Consider the following 19,599-nt stretch of genomic DNA (forward strand, 5'->3'; position numbering starts at 1 on the left):
GAGCCCCGCCTCATTTCCTGGCTGGAGGACGTCCACTGGCTCCGCCCCTTTTATTTATTGGATTTCAGTTATTTCAATCATGGAGGCTGAGTATAACACATGTGGGCGTTACCAGGGCCGGGACGAGGGGTGGGCAGGAGGGTCGGCTTATTGCAAGTAATAGGGGCGCCCTGACCCTAACACTAATGGAGCGGGGGGGGGGGCGCAGTTTGGCATCTTTGCTCTGGGCGCTGGATAGCCTTGTCCCGGCACTGCGGGGTGTTACCTATGAATAACTCCTCCCACTGCTTGCCTCAGGACTGGAGAGGAATACTGAGGTTTTCAGGAAGCAATGTACTGCCCCCTGCCGGCTCCTCCCACCAGCCACGATCTGCCTGTGTTGCATAGAGAAGCACAGAGACCCGGTGATGACATCACAAAACGTAGGATAAGACTTAGAAATAGACTGCACCTCATTTACTCCATAGACATCCTTCGCTGTGTGGGGGGGGGGGGAGGGGGCACTTAATTTACTCCATAGACATCCTTCACTGTGCCTATTTTTTTTTGGGGGGGGGGTGTAGATTTTAGCTGACACATAGTGCTCATACATCTTGGGGGGGGGGGGGGGTGCAGTGTTAAAGAGGAAGTGGCCGGTGAGTCCTCCAGCCTTCACACACAATGCTGTCCCAGGTGCTCGGCTCAGGAATTAGGCCATGATGAAATATTGTTGATTCGGAGGATGAGGATGAGAAGGCCCCCCTGTGAGTCCTCCAGCCTTCACACACAATGCCGTCCCAGGCGCTCGGCTCAGGAATTAGGAGGCCATGCTGAAATATTGATGAGTTGGAGGATTGCTTCCTTTCTGCTGACTGAAACCCGAGCGGACGCGGAGGATCCGGCTAAAATGGTTCCATTAGAGAGCCGGTCCGCAGGGAGCGGGGGGAGGGGGAGGATTGCGCTCCTCTGCAATCTCTCTGCAGAGGGTTGCGAAGTGTCAGCTCCTCGGCCTACAATGTCACCCTAATGACCCTTTCACTGCCCTTATATAATACAGAGGGGCGGTAACTCCTAGCAACCGATCGCCAGGCGGTGCAATAACAATCCTTTAATAAAGCGACTGCTGAACGCTGGCAATTCTTATGCGGGTGATGGGTGGTAACCCATAGCAACCAACAGCTCAAGAAGCGTGAATTGTGGTTGCTATGGGTAACAGCTGCCAGCACCGTGTGGTGTATGAGCCTCTATTCCCCAGACACCGGCCTCCCTGCCATTAACTCTTCCCATCAATCCTCCACCAGCGTCATAGACGTGAAATATGAGAGCCGAGGCTGAATGAATGGGCCTTTAAGGTCTCTGACATCACCCCCCCCTCCCCCCCCCCCCTGCAGACTACATTTCCCAGCCTGACTTGCAGCGGCCGGGGAGGCTGTGCAGTAATGCAGCTGTCAGGTTGCTGCAGACATGCTGAGTGAGAGCACCGGGTACCATCGGAAGGATAGAATTCATGTCATCTCCATCCGCTGTAATGAGGCATCTGACAGAATGATCCCCATCCTCTGGAATTTGATGATCTCCATCCTCTGGAGTCCCATCCTTGGGAGTTAGATAACCCCCATCCTCTGGAGTTTGATGGTCCCCATCCTCTGCAATTAGATGATTTCCATCCTCTGGAGTCCCATCCTCGGGAGTAAAATGATCCACATCCCTGAAGTTAACTGATCCCATCCTCAGGAGTTTTATGCTCCCCATCCTCTGCAAATAGATGATCTCCATCCTCGGAAGTTTGATGCTCCCCATCTTCGGGAGTTAACTGCTCCCCTGTCCTCTGTAGTTAGGTGATCCCCATCCCCTGGAGTTAGATGATCTCCATTCTCTGGAGTTAGATTATTTCCATCCTCGGGAGTTAGATTATTTCCATCCTCGGGAGTTAGATGATCTCCATCCTCGGGAGTTAGATTATTTCCATCCTCGGGAGTTAGATTATTTCCATCCTCGGGAGTTAGATGATCTCCATCCTCGGGAGTTAGATTATTTCCATCCTCGGGAGTTAGATTATTTCCATCCTCGGGAGTTAGATTATTTCCATCCTCGGGAGTTAGATTATCTCCATCCTCGGGAGTTAGATTATCTCCATCCTTGGGAGTTAGATTATTTCCATCCTCGGGAGTTAGATGATCTCCATCCTCAGGAGTTAGATGTTCCCCATTCTCAGGAGTTAGGTGATCTCCATCCTCGGGAGTTTGATGCTCCCCATCTTTGGGAGTTAGGTGATCCCCACCCCCTGGAGTTTGATGATCTCCATCCTCCGGAGTTAGATGTTCTCCATTCTCGGGAGTTAGATGATCTTCATCCTCAGGAGTTAGATGATCTCCATCCTCTGGAGTTAGATGTTCCCCATCCTCTGGCGTTAGATGATCTCCATCCCCTGGAATTAGATGATCTCCATCCTTTGGAATTAGATGATCTCCATCCTCTGGAGTTAGATGTTCCCCATCCTCTGGCGTTAGATGATCTCCATCCCCTGGAATTAGATGATCTCCATCCTTTGGAATTAGATGATCTCCATCCTCTGGAGTTAGATGTTCCCCATCCTCTGGAGTTAGATGTTCCCCATTCTCAGGAGTTAGATGATCTTCATCCTTTGGAAGCAGACGGATATTTCAGTGTTGGCTCCAACTATCTTCCAAGTCATCAGTTTTACCCTTTCCAAGCCTCCTGGCTGAAGCCAAACTGGAGCTCCTTTGTCTGCAACAGCTCCATGATGATCCCCTGCTTCATACTGGAGCTCCAGACCCATCGGAGATAGATGGCCGGCGGTCTCCTGAGCAGAAAGGGACACAGGACCACCATGGAGGACTGCATGCTGGAGAACCATTCTATGCAGAGCTTTTATGGAGGTCGATAGCAAAGACAAAAGGTCAGACAATTCCACCATTTACCTTTCCATCCTGCTAAGCATTTCTGTAGACCGCACTTCCAACCCCTCGTTATCTGGTCACATATGCCATGCCCACTTGGATATCTACACATCATTATCGTACCATCATCTGAACTTTGTCTAGGTCTCATTTCATCAATCTCCTCACCCTCTAAAGCTTAATTCCTTCATCACTGTTCCACCATCATCCATGGGCCAACCATCCTCATTCCTCCATCTTACTAGTTCATCGTGATTTCTATCTCCTTGGTGTTTAATCCATGTCTCTTGTTATCCAACCATCTAGGCTGCCATCTTCCAGCTGTGCCAAGCTTTGAGAAGCTGACCTCTTCTGCACCCTTGGTTGGTGGTGTGAGCCAGACGTACAGAAGGTTTATGTTCTTCCAGTAATAGGGTTTGTTGAGGAGCAGCCGGTGGGAAGAGCTTCTTAGACATCTCACCATGTAGAATGATATGGATTTGACGATGGCTCCCATTTCCTGGTAGCATGTGCCAAGGCGTAGCTCTGCCAATACTCGATGCCCACCACTGATGATCGCCACCCTTCATGTCCTAACAGGGACAACATTCTGTTGCTGGTGAAATTGGTTATGTCCTCCCCCGGCTGACTGTTTTTTTTTTTTCATGCTGGTGCTAAATTTCCATTAAATGGAACCACTTAAATATTTATAATCCTGTTTTGAACTGAGAATGTGATGACTCTCTCCTTGTAAACACCCACTGAGGGTTAAATCCACATCTCGCTCCCCACCCGGGGATTGAGCGCTGAAGATCTAACCAGACATCGGAGGTTTGATGTGAACCCCCCCTCCCCCTCCCTGTTATGCTGGTTTGGGGGTCTCTTCCTGATGAACGCTACCCTTGGAGTTCTATCCTGGCCTCCTGCGTTTTCCACGCTCGCTATGCCCTCCCCGTCAGATTCCAGTTTTTCGCTGACCGGTCGGACATCCCGCAGTCTGTCCCAGCTGAGGATCCACCGGGCTTGGTCACATGTCCTGCTGGCCTTGGGTTTCGTCCAGGTCATCCTCGGGGTGCTGATTGTCACGTTCAGTCTGGTCACCGCGTCCATCACTCCGAATCTGAAGATCAAACATTCCTGTCCTTCGTGGGCTGGATTCTCCGTAAGTAGCAATGGCGACCTATGTTGGGGGTTGGTGGGGGGGGGGGACTTGTCTGTCTGTACCGCTGTCACCGTTTGTCTTCTACGTCTTTTGGTGGTAGGAATCCATTTTTCATTGGAAACTAATTTTTTCTGTATTATTAAAATTACACCCCCCCCCCTCCCCCTCATCCTGTCACTCTCCTCACTGCCACTTCCACAGGACTAGGTCTGGATGTAGAAGATAGAGAATTTGGCCTTCAAGAAATCACAGAAAAACCTAAAGACGTAATAAGACCTACAAAGAGCTAAGATGATGTATGGAGGTAGACAATCCATAGCAACCGATTAGAAAGATGGCGGCTAACTGGTTCCTATGGGTTACTGATTGTGTCATAGACAACCTGGGGATGACCTCTGACCCATCCTTAACCCCTCCTGGATAGTCTGTACTGGACTGCCCTCAGGGGTTGAGGGGATCAGAATGGAACAGGTAAAAGGGATCATCCATAACAAAGATGGAGCATTAGACGCGTGCCATTGGTTTCATTACTAATCCAAATTCGGACAAAATTTTCCTTATTCGGTGATTCGGATTTACGAGTTTCCGAATTTACAAAAAGTAACGAATATAAATGAATCCAAAATAAATTATAACGAAACAAATTATTTGAATTTGAAAAAAAAAATTTGAATTTAAAAATTAATTCAAAAGAAACAAATTATCTGAATTTAAATTCAAAGAAAAAAAATTTAATTTAAAAATGAATTCAAAAGAAACAAATGATCTGAATTAAAATTCGAAAAAAAAATTGAATTTAAAAATGAATTTGAAATGGAAAGATATTGCAATAAATACAGTAAGATAAAAAAAAAAAGTGAAATAGGGTGACGATTCCTACTTAGGCTGCTAGAATAGAATAAAAACAAATAGAATAGAACGGAAAATGAAGGAATGGAGTAGAACAGAAAATTATAGAATAAAATAGACCAGAAAATAAAAGAATCAAATAGAAAAAAAAAATTAAAAAAAAACCAGAATAGAATAGAAAATTAAGGAAAGGGGTAGAACTGAAAATAGAGAATAAAATATAATATAGAATAAAATAGAACAGAAAATAAAAGAATGGAATAGTAAATTAAAAAATAAAACAATAGAATAGAAAATGAAGGAAAGGAGTAGAATAGAAAATAATATAATAAAATGGAACAGAAAATAAAAGAATCTAATAGAAAAAAAATAAAAAAATAAAACAGAATAGAATAGAAAATGAAGGAAAGGAGTAGAACAGAAAATAATAGAATAAAATGGAACAGAAAATAAAGGAATCAAATAGAAAATAAAAAAAATACAACAGAATAGAATAGAAAATGAAGGAACGGAGTAGAGCAGAAAATAATAGAATAAAATTGAACAGAAAATAAAAGAATCGAATAGAAAATAAAAAAATAAAACAGAATAGAAAAGAAAATGAAGGAAAGTAGTAGAACAGAAAATTATATAATAAAATGGAACAGAAAATAAAAGAATTGAATAGAAAATAAAACAGAATAGAATAGAAAATGAAGGAAAGGAGTAGAACAGAAAATAATAGAATAAAATGGAACAGAAAATAAAAGAATCGAATAGAAAATAAAAAATAAAACAGAATAGAATAGAAAATGAAGGAAAGGAGTAGAACAGAAAATTATAGAATAAAATGGAACAGAAAAAAAAGAATCGAATAGAAAATAAAACAGAATAGAATAGAAAATTAAGGAAAGGAGTAGAACAGAAAGTAATAGAATAAAATGGAACAGAAGATAAAAGAATCGAATAGAAAAAAATAAAAATAAAACAGAATAGAATAGAAAAAAGTAAAACAGAATAGGAAGGAAAATTATAGCACAGAATATAATAAAAACTAATAGAATAGAAAGTAATAGAATACAAAATAATAGAATAGAAAATAATAGCATAGAAAATAAAATAATAAATCAGAATAGAATAGAAAAGAAAAAAATAGAATAGAATAAAATCAAACAGAATAAAATGGAAAAAAAAACATAATAGATAAGAATAGGAATGAATAAATAGAATAGCAAATAAAGGAATAGAAAATAAAAGAATATAATAAAATAGAATAGAACAAATATAGCCATCATCTGAATTTCGAATTTCAAATGAATAATTAATAAATTAGATTTTGGAATCGATTTGAAAATAACGAATTCTGAAATTGAATCCTTCAAACATGATGAAAATAAATTATTAACGTAACAAAGGAATGTGTAATGAAAGAAATGTTTCCGTCATTCTAATGACAGACGTCTCCGGGTTCCTCTTGTAGAAGGCTCTGGAATGTCCGTCCCGCTGGGTCTGGTTTAGGGCCGGTAGGAGGACAGATCACGTAGAAAGTCACTATGGGGAAAGTAAAAGAGGTGACGGGATGACGTGTGGACACCGGGCAGTTCTGCATTGGTTGCGTCACGTGACACCATGAATATATTCTAGAACGTTCTAAGACTCATCGGATTCATCGGCTGGTTTAGTGAAAGATACAAATAATTATCTCTTGCTGACATTGAAGTTGAGCGATGTGGAGGACACCATGGAATCTCTGAGCTGTGTCTTCTGTAGGACAATAATATACTGAATGTCCATCATTCCAAACTTAAGAGGGGGCATCTGAGATCTTACATAATACTCAGGATAAGGCTGACCAGGGATCGTATAAATAAAAGCCGGTATTGATGACCTTATTGGCTCCAACCTGACTGGGGCTGTTTGTGGTCCTGGGAAGGCCTTCTGTGTCCAATGGGCAGGGAGATGTTGGCACAGAATGAGCTCAGATTGATGATTGATGTGCCAAAGTTGGGAGAAACTTACAAACGTATTAAATCTGATTTCATGTCTTTCTTCATCTCTTCCACCTTCCATCTCTCCATGATGGCTACCCACCTCACTGTTCCTTCTATCCGTTCCATGATGGCTACCCACCTTACTGTTCCTTCTATCCGTTCCATGATGGCTACCTACCTCATTGTTCCTTCTATCCGTTCCATGATGGCTATCCACCTCACTGTTCCTTCTATCCGTTCCATGATGGCTACCTACCTCATTGTTCCTTCTATCCGTTCCATGATGGCTATCCACCTCACTGTTCCTTCTATCCGTTCCATGATGGCTACCCACCTCACTGTTCCTTCTATCCTTTCCATGATGGCTACCCACCTCACTGTTCCTTCTATCCGTTCCATGATGGCTACCTACCTCATTGTTCCTTCTATCCTTTCCATGATGGCTACCCACCTTACTGTTCCTTCTATCCGTTCCATGATGGCTACCCACCTCACTGTTCCTTCTATCCTTTCCATGATGGCTACCTACCTCACTGTTCCTTCTATCCGTTCCATGATGGCTACCTACCTCACTGTTCCTTCTATCCGTTCCATGATGGCTACCTACCTCACTGTTCCTTCTATCCGTTCCATGATGGCTACCCACCTCACTGTTCCTTCTATCCGTTCCATGATGGCTACCCACCTCACTGTTCCTTCTATCCGTTCCATGATGGCTACCTACCTTACTGTTCCTTCTATCCTTTCCATGATGGCTACCTACCTCATTGTTCCTTCTATCCGTTCCATGATGGCTACCTACCTAATTGTTCCTTCTATCCGTTCCATGATGGCTACCTACCTCACTTTTCCTTCTATCCGTTCCATGATTGCTACCCACCTTACTGTTCCTTCTATCCTTTCCATGATGGCTACCTACCTCATTGTTCCTTCTATCCGTTCCATGATGGCTACCCACCTCATTGTTCCTTCTATCCGTTCCATGATGGCTACCTACCTTACTGTTCCTTCTATCCTTTCCATGATGGCTACCTACCTAATTGTTCCTTCTATCCGTTCCATGATGGCTACCTACCTCACTGTTCCTTCTATCCGTTCCATGATGGCTACCCACATTACTGTTCCTTCTATCTGTTCCATAATGGCTACCCACCTCATTGTTCCTTCTATCCGTTCCATGATGGCTACCTACCTTACTGTTCCTTCTATCCGTTCCATGATGGCTACCCACCTTACTGTTCCTTCTATCCGTTCCATGATGGCTACCTACCTTACTGTTTCTTCTATCCGTTCCATGATTGCTACCCACATTACTGTTCCTTCTATCCTTTCCATGATGGCTACCTACCTTACTGTTCCTTCTATCCGTTCCATGATGGCTACCCACCTTACTGTTCCTTCTATCCGTTCCATGATGGCTACCCACCTTACTGTTCCTTCTATCCTTTCCATGATGGCTACCTACCTTACTGTTCCTTCTATCTGTTCCATAATGGCTACCCACCTCATTGTTCCTTCTATCCGTTCCATGATGGCTACCTACCTTACTGTTCCTTCTATCCGTTCCATGATGGCTACCTACCTCATTGTTCCTTCTATCCTTTCCATGATGGCTACCCACCTCACTGTTCCTTCTATCCGTTCCATGATTGCTACCCACCTCACTGTTCCTTCTATCCTTTCCATGATGGCTACCCACCTCATTGTTCCTTCTATCCTTTCCATGATGGCTACCCACCTCACTGTTCCTTCTATCCGTTCCATGATGGCTACCCACCTTACTGTTCCTTCTATCCTTTCCATGATGGCTACCTACCTCATTGTTCCTTCTATCCTTTCCATGATGGCTACCCACCTTACTGTTCCTTCTATCCTTTCCATGATGGCTACCCACCTCACTGTTCCTTCTATCCGTTCCATGATGGCTATCCACCTTACTGTTCCTTCTATCCTTTCCATGATGGCTACCTACCTCATTGTTCCTTCTATCCTTTCCATGATGGCTACCCACCTTACTGTTCCTTCTATCCTTTCCATGATGGCTACCCACCTTACTGTTCCTTCTATCCGTTCCATGATGGCTACCCACCTTACTGTTCCTTCTATCCTTTCCATGATGGCTACCTACCTCATTGTTCCTTCTATCCTTTCCATGATGGCTACCCGCCTCATTGTTCCTTCTATCCGTTCCATGATGGCTACCCACCTTACTGTTCCTTCTATCCGTTCCATAATGGCTACCCACCTCACTGTTCCTTCTATCCGTTCCATGATGGCTACCCACCTTACTGTTCCTTCTATCCTTTCCATGATGGCTACCTACCTCACTGTTCCTTCTATCCTTTCCATGATGGCTACCCGCCTTACTGTTCCTTCTATCCGTTCCATGATGGCTACCCACCTTACTGTTCCTTCTATCCGTTCCATGATGGCTACCCACCTTACTGTTCCTTCTATCCTTTCCATGATGGCTACCTACCTCATTGTTCCTTCTATCCTTTCCATGATGGCTACCCGCCTCATTGTTCCTTCTATCCGTTCCATGATGGCTACCCACCTTACTGTTCCTTCTATCCTTTCCATGATGGCTACCTACCTCACTGTTCCTTCTATCCTTTCCATGATGGCTACCCGCCTTACTGTTTCTTCTATCCGTTCCATGATGGCTACCCACCTTACTGTTCCTTCTATCCGTTCCATAATGGCTACCCACCTTACTGTTCCTTCTATCCTTTCCATAATGGCTACCCACCTCACTGTTCCTTCTATCCGTTCCATGATGGCTACCCACCTTACTGTTCCTTCTATCCTTTCTATGGTGACTACCCACCTACTTGTTCCTTCTATCCTTTCCATGATGGCTACCCCCCTAATTGTTCCTTCTATCTGTTCCATAATGGCTACCCACCTCACTGTTCCTTCTATCTGTTCCATGATGGCTACCTACCTCACTGTTCCTTCTATCTGTTCCATAATGGCTACCCACCTTACTGTTCCTTCTATCTGTTCCATAATGGCTACCCACCTTACTGTTCCTTCTATCTGTTCCATAATGGCTACCCACCTCACTGTTCCTTCTATCCGTTCCATAATGGCTACCCACTTCACTGTTCCTTCTATCTGTTCCATGATGGCTACCCACCTCATTTTTCCTTCAATCCCTTCCGTGACGATTACGCACCTACTTGTTCCTTCTATCCTTTCCATGATGGCTACCTACCTAATTGTTCCTTCTATCCTTTCCATAATATCTACCTACCTAATTGTCCCTTCTATCTGTGTGTTGGCTTGTTCGACCCTTTTCCAAATCTCCTCCATCAATTTTGCCCCATATGATCCTCCCTGACTACTCCAACCACCACCCATCTTTACCACCCCATCTTCTGCTGGGTTCCTCCTTAATGGCTTCCCTCACTAATCTATTCCGCATCCCCTTCAATCCCACCAACTTTTCAACTAAATTCCCTCTGATTTGTATTCCTCCTGCTGCCTTCCCCCGACCTTCCCTCCAAATCCCCGCACTGGTTGTGCCTTCTCCTCCCGCTCAGCTGGCTGTTTCAGGCCTCATCGGCTGCATCTCATGGAAGAAGCCCTTCACACTGATGGTGAGTATGCGAGGTGGGGAGACGTTGGACATTGTGTAGATGAGTATTAGAGGGTCTCATGTCGATGGTCAGTAGGGGGTATTACAGGCCGTAGAGCTCAGTAGGGGGTATTACAGGCCGTAGAGCTCAGTAGGGGGTATTACAGGCTGTAGAGCTCAGTAGGGGGTATTACAGGCCGTAGAGCTCAGTAGGGGGTATTACAGGCTGTAGAGCTCAGTAGGGGGTATTACAGGCTGTAGAGCTCAGTAGGGGGTATTACAGGCTGTAGAGCTCAGTAGGGGGTATTACAGGCCGTAGAGCTCAGTAGGGGGTATTACAGGCCGTAGAGCTCAGTAGGGGGTATTACAGGCTGTAGAGCTCAGTAGGGGGTATTACAGGCTGTAGAGCTCAGTAGGGGGTATTACAGGCCGTAGAGCTCAGTAGGGGGTATTACAGGCCGTAAAGCTCAGTAGGGGGTATTACAGGCCGTAGAGCTCAGTAGGGGGTATTACAGGCCGTAGAGCTCAGTAGGGGGTATTACAGGCCGTAGAGCTCAGTAGGGGGTATTACAGGCTGTAGAGCTCAGTAGGGGGTATTACAGGTCGTAGAGTTCAGTAGGGGGTATTACAGGCTGTAGAGCTCAGTAGGGGGTATTACAGGCCGTAGAGCTCAGTAGGGGGTATTACAGGCCGTAGAGCTCAGTAGGGGGTATTACAGGCCGTAGAGCTCAGTAGGGGGTATTACAGGCTGTAGAGCTCAGTAGGGGGTATTACAGGCCGTAGAGCTCAGTAGGGGGTATTACAGGCCGTAGTGCTCAGTAGGGGGTATTACAGCAGGTGGAAGAAGTAGAATTTCCATGGTGAGGAGCCTCAGCTATGATGTCACTCAATGATGGGAAAGTCCCTGCCGATGAATTCTGTACATTGGGGGATATTCTGTGAAGGTTATGGAGGGGAACTGGTGGCTTTTTTGCAGATATAAGTTATATTTTTCCTCCTAATACCATGACCATGCTGGGCTATGTTAGGGCAATATATTTGGGAGGTTCCAGATGGTGAAAAGGTGCCGCTAGTTTGAACCATTCTTCGACCACTTCTCCAATCTCCGTCCTGAAATTGGAGGACGATCGCATTGTCCTGTGTGAGGAGGAGATCGCTCAGACTCATAGCACATAATGAGGGCTGACTGTAAGATGGGGCTTAGAGTTCGATTCCCTGAGTGGACTCCTTGTGGCTCTAGACGTCACCTCACCTCTGGGGCCCCGAGCCGGGGTGCCTGTACTGGCTGGTTGGAAGCATCACAAATGGGTGAAGGCATCTCCCTGGTGTCCCCAGACAAGACAACTCACATGTTACCATCATAGTGACCAGAGCCTGGTGCCTGCACAGGGTGTTGGCATCACATAAGGCCATCAATTGCCCTTATAGATTGGGGGTGACAGTAATTTTATCACTGTATGATTGGCCAATAAAGTAGAATGGGTGGTGGGGGGTTGGTGAAGGAAGGAGGTTGAGGCAGATTTTTTTTTTTTTTTATAGATGGCCTAAACCAGTCGTCTCCAAACTGCAGCCCAAGGCCGGATGTGGCCCTTTCCTTGCTTTTATCCAGCCCTTGGGGCACAATTCCTCCTACTGACACCAACAGTTGGGCACGTGTCCCCCTTTTAATACCAACAATTGGATATATGTCCTTCCAATGACACCAATGAAGGGGCACAATTCCTCCCAACGACACTGACAATTGGGCACAATTCTTCCCACTGACACCAATGATGGGACACTATTCCTCCCACTGACACCAATGATAGGACACTATTCCTCCCACTGACACCAATGATGGGACACTATTCCTCCCACTGACACCAATGATGGGGCACTATTCCTCCTACTGACACCAATGATGAGACACTATTCCTCCTACTGACACCAATGATGAGACACTATTCCTCCTACTGACACCAATGATGGGACACTATTCCTCCCACTGACACCAATGATGAGACACTATTCCTCCTACTGACACCAATGATGAGACACTATTCCTCCTACTGACACCAATGATGGGACACTATTCCTACCACTGATACCAATGATGGGACACTATTCCTCCCACTGACACCAATGATGGGACACTATTCCTCCCACTGACACCAATGATGGGACACTATTCCTACCACTGACACCAATGATGAGACACTATTCCTCCTACTGACACCAATGATGAGACATTGTTTACTCCCACTGATGCCAGGGCATTTTCTACTCCCACTGGCCTCAGTCCAGCCCCCACAGAGTCTGAAGGACGGTATACTTGCCCTTTGTTTAGAGAGTTTGGAGACACCTAATCTAAACCTCCCATAAGATTTTCTATCATTTAATTGTACCATAAGAAGTGGACTGAGCTGCAGAAGTCGGAGGAAGGTGGAATTATGAGTACAGACAATGGCCCCATCTTTATATTTGGAAGAACTTGTACAGAGGTTAGAATGCCCGCATACTCCACCATTTGCTCAGATCTAATTGAGGGGTTTTCAGGCTCTTTAAAAAATTGTGTCCCTTTATAACATTAAAGAACATGGCTGGAGTATCTATACACGGGAAGGATGAGAGGGTGTGCTGGGGGGTGTAGTTCAGCAGCAGGAGAGTTTGGGGTTCAGTTCCAGGTATGTCTCATGATTCTGGGTGCGTCAAGCTGTCCTCAGTACTGATGTATGTGTTGCAGGTCACCGTGTTCACCTTGCTGAGCGCCCTGAGTGTCATGCTTAGCCTTGCAGGGTCAATCCTGTCCTGCCAGAACGGGCAGCTGGTGAAATCCTTCAACTCCTGTAAGAAGGTGAGTTTGCACCAATGTGGTGGTGGTGCCCAGGGCACCCCCAGACACTCATCTGACCCTGATCTGTCTCCCATCTATAGGAGAACAACTGGTGCATCTGCTGCCATCCTGCTGTCCAGCCGGAGGCGCCATCTGACTGTGGGGAACTGGAGAAACTCACCCTGTACCCCAATCACCAATGTGACAGCATCCGCACCGCACTGAAGGTGACTTACTGTCTTTCTGGCATGTTAGTGTACCTGGTGGGAGAAGTGGGGCAAATAGAATTAAAGGTGGAAGGTAAATGCAGGTAAGTGGTAGGGGATGGGGGAGGAAAGAGGTAGGTGGTGGAGGATCAGGGGAGGATGGAGGTAGGTGGTGGATGATGGGGAAAAGGTGAAAGTAGGTGGTGTGCGATGAGGAGAGGATGAAGGTAGGTGGTGGATGATGGGGAGAGGATGGAAGTAAATAGTGTGGGATGAGAAGAGGATGGAGGTAGATGGTGGATAATGGAGAGAGGGTGGAGGTAGGTGGTGGGTATGATAGAAGATAGAGATAGATGGTGTGGGATAGAGAGAGGATGGAGGAAGATTGGGAGAGGATAGAGGTAGGTGGGGAATGGGAAGAAGTTTGAGGAAGGTGGTGGAGATATTTGATTGGGAAAAGAGGTAGGTGATGGAGAAGGGATGGGGAATGGTTAGAAGATGGAAGTAGGTGGTGAGAATAAGGGAGGATGGAGATAGATGGTAAGAGATGGGGATGGAAGTCGGTGATGGGGAAAGGAGGTAGGTGATGGGGAAAGGATGGGAGTGGGCAATGGGAAGAAGATGGAGGTAGGTGATGAGAATAAGAGGGGATGGAGATAGATGGTATTGGGAGATTAGGAGAGGATGGAGTTAGTTTATGGGGAAAGGAGATAGGGTGGGGAATGGGAAGAAGATGGAGTAAGGTGGTGAAGAAAGGACGAAAAGAAGATAGAGGTAGGAGGTGTGGATAGGAGAGGATGAAGATAGGTGGTAAGAGATGTTGAGAGTGTGGAAGTAGATGATGGGGAAAGGAGGTAGGTGATGGAGAAGGGATGGGGAATGGGAAGAAAATGGAGGTAGGTAGTGGGGATAGGAGATAGGTGGTAAGAGATGGGGAGGGTCTGGAAGTAGGTGATGGAGAAAGAATGGGGATGGGGAATGAGAAAAAGATGGAGGTAGGTGGTGGGGATAGGGGAGGATGGAGATAGGTGGTAAGAGATAGAGAGGGGATGGAAGTCGGTGATGGGGAAAGGATGGGGGTGGGCAATGGGAAGAAGATGGAGGTAGGTGGTGAGAATAAGAGGGGATGGAGATAGATGGTAAGAGATAGATAGGGGATGGAAGTCGGTGATGGGGAAAGGATGGGGAATGGTTAGAAGATGGAAGTAGGTGGTGGGGATAGGGGAGGATGGAGATAGGTGGTAAGAGATAGAGAGGGGATGGAAGTCGGTGATGGGGAAAGGATGGGGGTGGGCAATGGGAAGAAGATGGAGGTAGGTGGGGAGAATAAGGGAGGATGGAGATAGGTGGTATTGGGAGATTAGGAGAGGATGGAGGTAGTTTATGGGGAAAGGAGGTAGGGTGAGGAATGGGAAGAAGATGGAGGAAGGTGGTGAAGAAAGGACGAAAAGAAGATAGAGGTAGGAGGTGTGGATAGGAGAGGATGAAGATAGGTGGTAAGAGATGCTGAGAGTGTGGAAGTAGGTGATGGAGAAAGAATGGGGGTGGGGAATGGGAAGAAAATGGAGGTAGGTAGTTGGGATAGGACATAGATGGTAAGAGATGGGGAGGGACTGGAAGTAGGTGATGGAGAAAGAATGGGGATGGGGAATGAGAAAAAGATGGAGGTAGGTGGTGGGGATAGGAAAGGATGAAGATAGGTGGTAAGAGATGTGGAGAGGATGGAAGTAGGTGATTGGGAAAGGAGGTAGGTGATGGAGAAGGGATGGGGAATGGGAAGAAGATGGAGGTAGGTAGTGGAGATAGGTGGTACGAGTTGGGGAGGGGCTGGAAGTAGGTGATGAGGAAAGGAAGAAGGTGATGGAGAAAAAATGGGGATGGGGAATGGGAAGAAGATGGAGGTAGGTGGTGGGGATAGGGGAGGATGGAGATAGATGTATTGGGAGAGAATGGAGGTAGGTTATGGAGAAAGGAGGCAGGTGGGGAATAGGAAAAGGATGGAGGTAGGTGGTGGAGAAAGGATGAAAAGAAGATGGAGGTAGGTGGTGGGGATAGGGGAGGATGGAGATAGGTGGTAGGAGATTGGAAGAGGATGGAAGTAGGTGGTATTTGAAGAGGATGGAAGTAGGTGGTGGGGATAGGGGAGGATGCATGTAGGGGGTATTGTGAGAGGAGGTAGGTAGGTGGTGGGGATAGAGGAGGATGGAGATAGGTGGTAAGAGATGGGGAGAGGATGGAAGTAGGTGGTATTGGAAGAGGATGGAAGTAGGTGGTGGGGATAGGGGAGGATAGGTGGTAGGTGGTAAGAGATGGGGAGAGGATGGAGGTAGGTGGTAAGAGATGGGGAGAGGATGGAAGTAGGTGGTGGGGATAGAGGAGGATGCAGGTAGGGGGTATTGTGAGAGGAGGTAGGTAGGTGGGTGGTGGGAGATCATTTTCTCCTGTCTAGCTGTACATATTGAAGGTGGAGAGAAGAGAACAGAGAATTGAGATGGGGGGGCAGTCAGATGCTTCTGAAAGGGACAGTCATGGTGATTCCCGTTTCAATGGGTTTGTGTTATTCTGGGGTCTCCTTGGTGGGTCGGCTCCCTCGCAGAACTGTCAGTTCTCCTTGGTGGGTTGGCTCCCTCAGAGAACTGTCAGTTCTCCTTGGTGGGTTGGCTCCCTCAGAGAACTGTCAGTTCTCCTTGGTGGGTCGGCTCCCTCACAGAACTGTCAGTTCTCCTTGGTGGGTCGGCTCCCTCAGAGAACTGTCAGTTCTCCTTGGTGGGTTGGCTCCCTCAGAGAACTGTCAGTTCTCCTTGGTGGGTCGGCTCCCTCAGAGAACTGTCAGTTCTCCTTGGTGGGTTGGCTCCCTCAGAGAACTGTCAGTTCTGATGTCATACAGTGCCAATCAGAGAGTCCACAGATGGCAGAAATATGAGGGTTTTATTGATCTCTCCTCTGTATTCTCATCCAATTTCTATATTTTCCTCCATATTTTGGACCCCCCCATGGCGTTGCGTGCCCCCCGGGTCTCAGCCTCTTGCTCTCGGTAAGTTGCCCATGGCTGAATGTTCCTCTGACTTACCTCTCTGTGTTTGTAGGATCTCTTGTTTAGTGTTTGTGGCCTCACCATCTTCTCCACCATCATCTGCACCCTCTCCGCTGTCATCTGCTGCGTTCAGATTTTCTCATTGGATGTCATCCATGTTGTAAGTCCCGTACCATTGGCGCACACATCCGACTCCCATCATGGTGACTTTTCTCCAGTCCACCCACACAAATAACAGTGTCTCTCTCTCGCAGCTGGCGCCCCACCGCTCCACCTCCATCCACTTGGAGTGTTTCTCCCCCCAAGACACCATCCTGCAGAGCATGATTGAATGCGAGGAGTTCATTCCTCCAGTGCCGCCTCCACCATATTACCCTCCAGAATACACATGCAGCTCCGAGACTGACGCACAGAGGTAAGTGACCCCCGCTGGTTACTAGATCAGTGGACCCTCATGGTTGTCTGTGTAGGCCAAGTAGTGTCAGAATCCTCAATCCAGTACAAGGGTCTCCAAACTTTCCAAACGAAGGGCTAGATTACTGTCCTTCAGACTTTAGGGGGGCCGGATTGTGGTCAGTGGGGGTAGAAAATGTCCTTGGCCCAGCATCTGTGATAGCAAAAAATGCCTCAGGCATAGTGTTCAGTTACATAGTGCCTGTGGTCAACAGGATGAGGAATAGTGCCCCATCATTGGTGTCTGTGGGAGGAATAGTGCCCCATTATTGGTGTCTGTGGGAGGAATAGTGCCCCATCATTGGTGTCAGCGGGAGGAATAGTGCCCCATCATTGGTATCAGTGGAAGGAATAGTGCCCCATCATTGGTGTCTGTGGGAGGAATAGTGCCCCATCATTGGTGTCAGCGGGAGGAATAGTGCCCCATCATTGGTATCAGTGGAAGGAATAGTGCCCCATCATTGGTATCAGTGGAAAGAATAGTGCCCCATCATTGGTGTCAGTGGAAGGAATAGTGCCCCATCATTGGTATCAGTGGGAGGAATAGTGCCCCATCATTGGTGTCAGTGGGAGGAATAGTGTCCCATCATTGGTGTCAGTGGGAGGAATAGTGCCCCATCATTGGTGTCAGTAGGAGGAATAGTGCCCCATCATTGGTGTCAGTGGGAGGAATAGTGCCCCATCATTGGTGTCAGTGGAAGGAATAGTGTCCCATCATTGGTGTCAGTGGGAGGAATAGTGTCCCATCATTGGTGTCAGTGGGAGGAATAGTGTCCCATCATTGGTGTTAGTGGGAGGAATAGTGTCCCATCATTGGTGTCAGTCGGAGGAATAGTGCCCCATCATTGGTGTCGGTGGGAGGAATAGTGTCCCATCATTGGTGTCAGTTGGAGGAATAGTGCCCCATCATTGGTGTCGGTGGGAGGAATAGTGTCCCATCATTGGTGTCAGTGGGAGGAATAGTGCCCCATCATTGGTGTCAGTGGGAGGAATAGTGCCCCATCATTGGTGTCGGTGGGAGGAATAGTGTCCCATCATTGGTGTCAGTCAGAGGAATAGTGTCCCATCATTGGTGTCAGTCAGAGGAATAGTGCCCCATCATTGGTGTCGATGGGAGGAATAGTGCCCCATCATTGGTGTCAGTCGGAGGAATAGTGTACCGTCATTGGTGTCAGTGGGAGGAATAGTGTCCCATCATTGGTGTCAGTGGGAGGAATGGTGCCCCATCATTGGTGCCAGTGGGAGGAATAGTGCCCCATCATTGGTGTCAGTGGGGGGAATAGTGTCCCATCATTGGTATCAGTGGGAGGAATAGTGTCCTATCATTGGTGCCAGTGGGAGGAATAGTGTCCCATCATTGGTGTCAGTGGGATGACTAGTGCCCCATCATTGGTATCAGTGGGAGGAATAGTGTCCCATCATTGGTGTCAGTCAGAGGAATAGTGCCCCATCATTGGTGTCGATGGGAGGAATAGTGCCCCATCATTGGTGTCAGTCGGAGGAATAGTGTACCGTCATTGGTGTCAGTGGGAGGAATAGTGTCCCATCATTGGTGTCAGTGGGAGGAATGGTGCCCCATCATTGGTGCCAGTGGGAGGAATAGTGCCCCATCATTGGTGTCAGTGGGGGGAATAGTGTCCCATCATTGGTATCAGTGGGAGGAATAGTGTCCTATCATTGGTGCCAGTGGGAGGAATAGTGTCCCATCATTTGTGTCAGTGGGATGACTAGTGCCCCATCATTGGTATCAGTGGGAGGAATAGTGTCCCATCATTGGTGTCAGTGGAGGAATAGTTTCCCATCATTGGTGTCAGCCCCACTGTTGGTGTTAGTGTTAGGAATAGTGCCTCAGATCAGTGGGAGAAATAGTCCCCTAAGGGCCCAATAAAAGGAAAGGGCCACATTTGACCTTTGGGCTGGAGTTTGGAGACCATTGGTCTAGTATACGAGGACCTCCGGTGTCTTTACTGTTATTTTGTAGAGCGTCCATTTCTAATCCACCTTTCCTAGAATTGATGAAAGAAGCCTGGACACGTCTGACATGAAATATGGGTGAATGTTGGCGTGTTGGGTCACCGATTGAATTATTTCATCTCTTTAGAAACCCAGTATTGAGATTTTACCACCAGAGCCCTGACCCCGGTGAAGTCTTGCTTCTGTTGCTGTAATGAACATGAATTGCTCACTCAGGGTTGTAATTAGTGCAGCGGGTGGGTTGGAGATCTCATTGCTGGAGCCACCAATTGGTGATTTAGCTCACCGGCATCCACCAATAATCAAGTTATTTGTTTTGGAATGAGTAATACTTTCATTCAGACAGCTGTGGAAGTCTCTGGAAGATTGCACCAACTGCCCTTCTCTATGTCTTTCCAGCATCACGTACAATGGCTCGATGGACAGCCCCATCCCTCTCTACCCCACAGACTTCCCACCCTCCTATGAGAGTGTTATGGGGCTTCGGGAGGATAGCCAGGTAAGAACTCAGCACTCACCTACTGATCCGCAAGGCCTTCAGTTTGGTGACATTGTCTGGACCCTTTCATTTTTTTCAGGCCACTTTGTATGATGTCCAGGCCCACCAAAATTCCAGCCACAGTCCATGTGACCGAAGGGACTCCACTGGACACAGCGGGAATGGTAAGAGGGCAGAC

General features: G+C 46.9%; 1 protein-coding gene across 1 annotated transcript in view; it reads left to right on the forward strand.

Annotated features, from left to right (window-relative positions):
• The window catches only part of LOC309569883 (uncharacterized protein), a 50,810-nt gene that overhangs the window by 23,624 nt on the left and 7,587 nt on the right, over positions 1-19,599 (forward strand). Inside the window, exons 10-18 of the mRNA XM_082275874.1 lie at positions 1,814-2,388; positions 3,651-4,041; positions 10,409-10,465; positions 13,166-13,276; positions 13,357-13,482; positions 16,548-16,655; positions 16,750-16,910; positions 19,322-19,421; positions 19,501-19,585. Of these exons, the coding sequence (XP_082132000.1) occupies positions 1,814-2,388; positions 3,651-4,041; positions 10,409-10,465; positions 13,166-13,276; positions 13,357-13,482; positions 16,548-16,655; positions 16,750-16,910; positions 19,322-19,421; positions 19,501-19,585 (1,714 nt within the window). The remainder of the gene's footprint in view (positions 1-1,813; positions 2,389-3,650; positions 4,042-10,408; positions 10,466-13,165; positions 13,277-13,356; positions 13,483-16,547; positions 16,656-16,749; positions 16,911-19,321; positions 19,422-19,500; positions 19,586-19,599) is intronic.

The sequence above is a fragment of the Pelophylax lessonae genome (assembly GCF_965119305.1).
Source record: "Pelophylax lessonae genome assembly, chromosome: 13".
Taxonomy (NCBI): domain Eukaryota; kingdom Metazoa; phylum Chordata; class Amphibia; order Anura; family Ranidae; genus Pelophylax; species Pelophylax lessonae.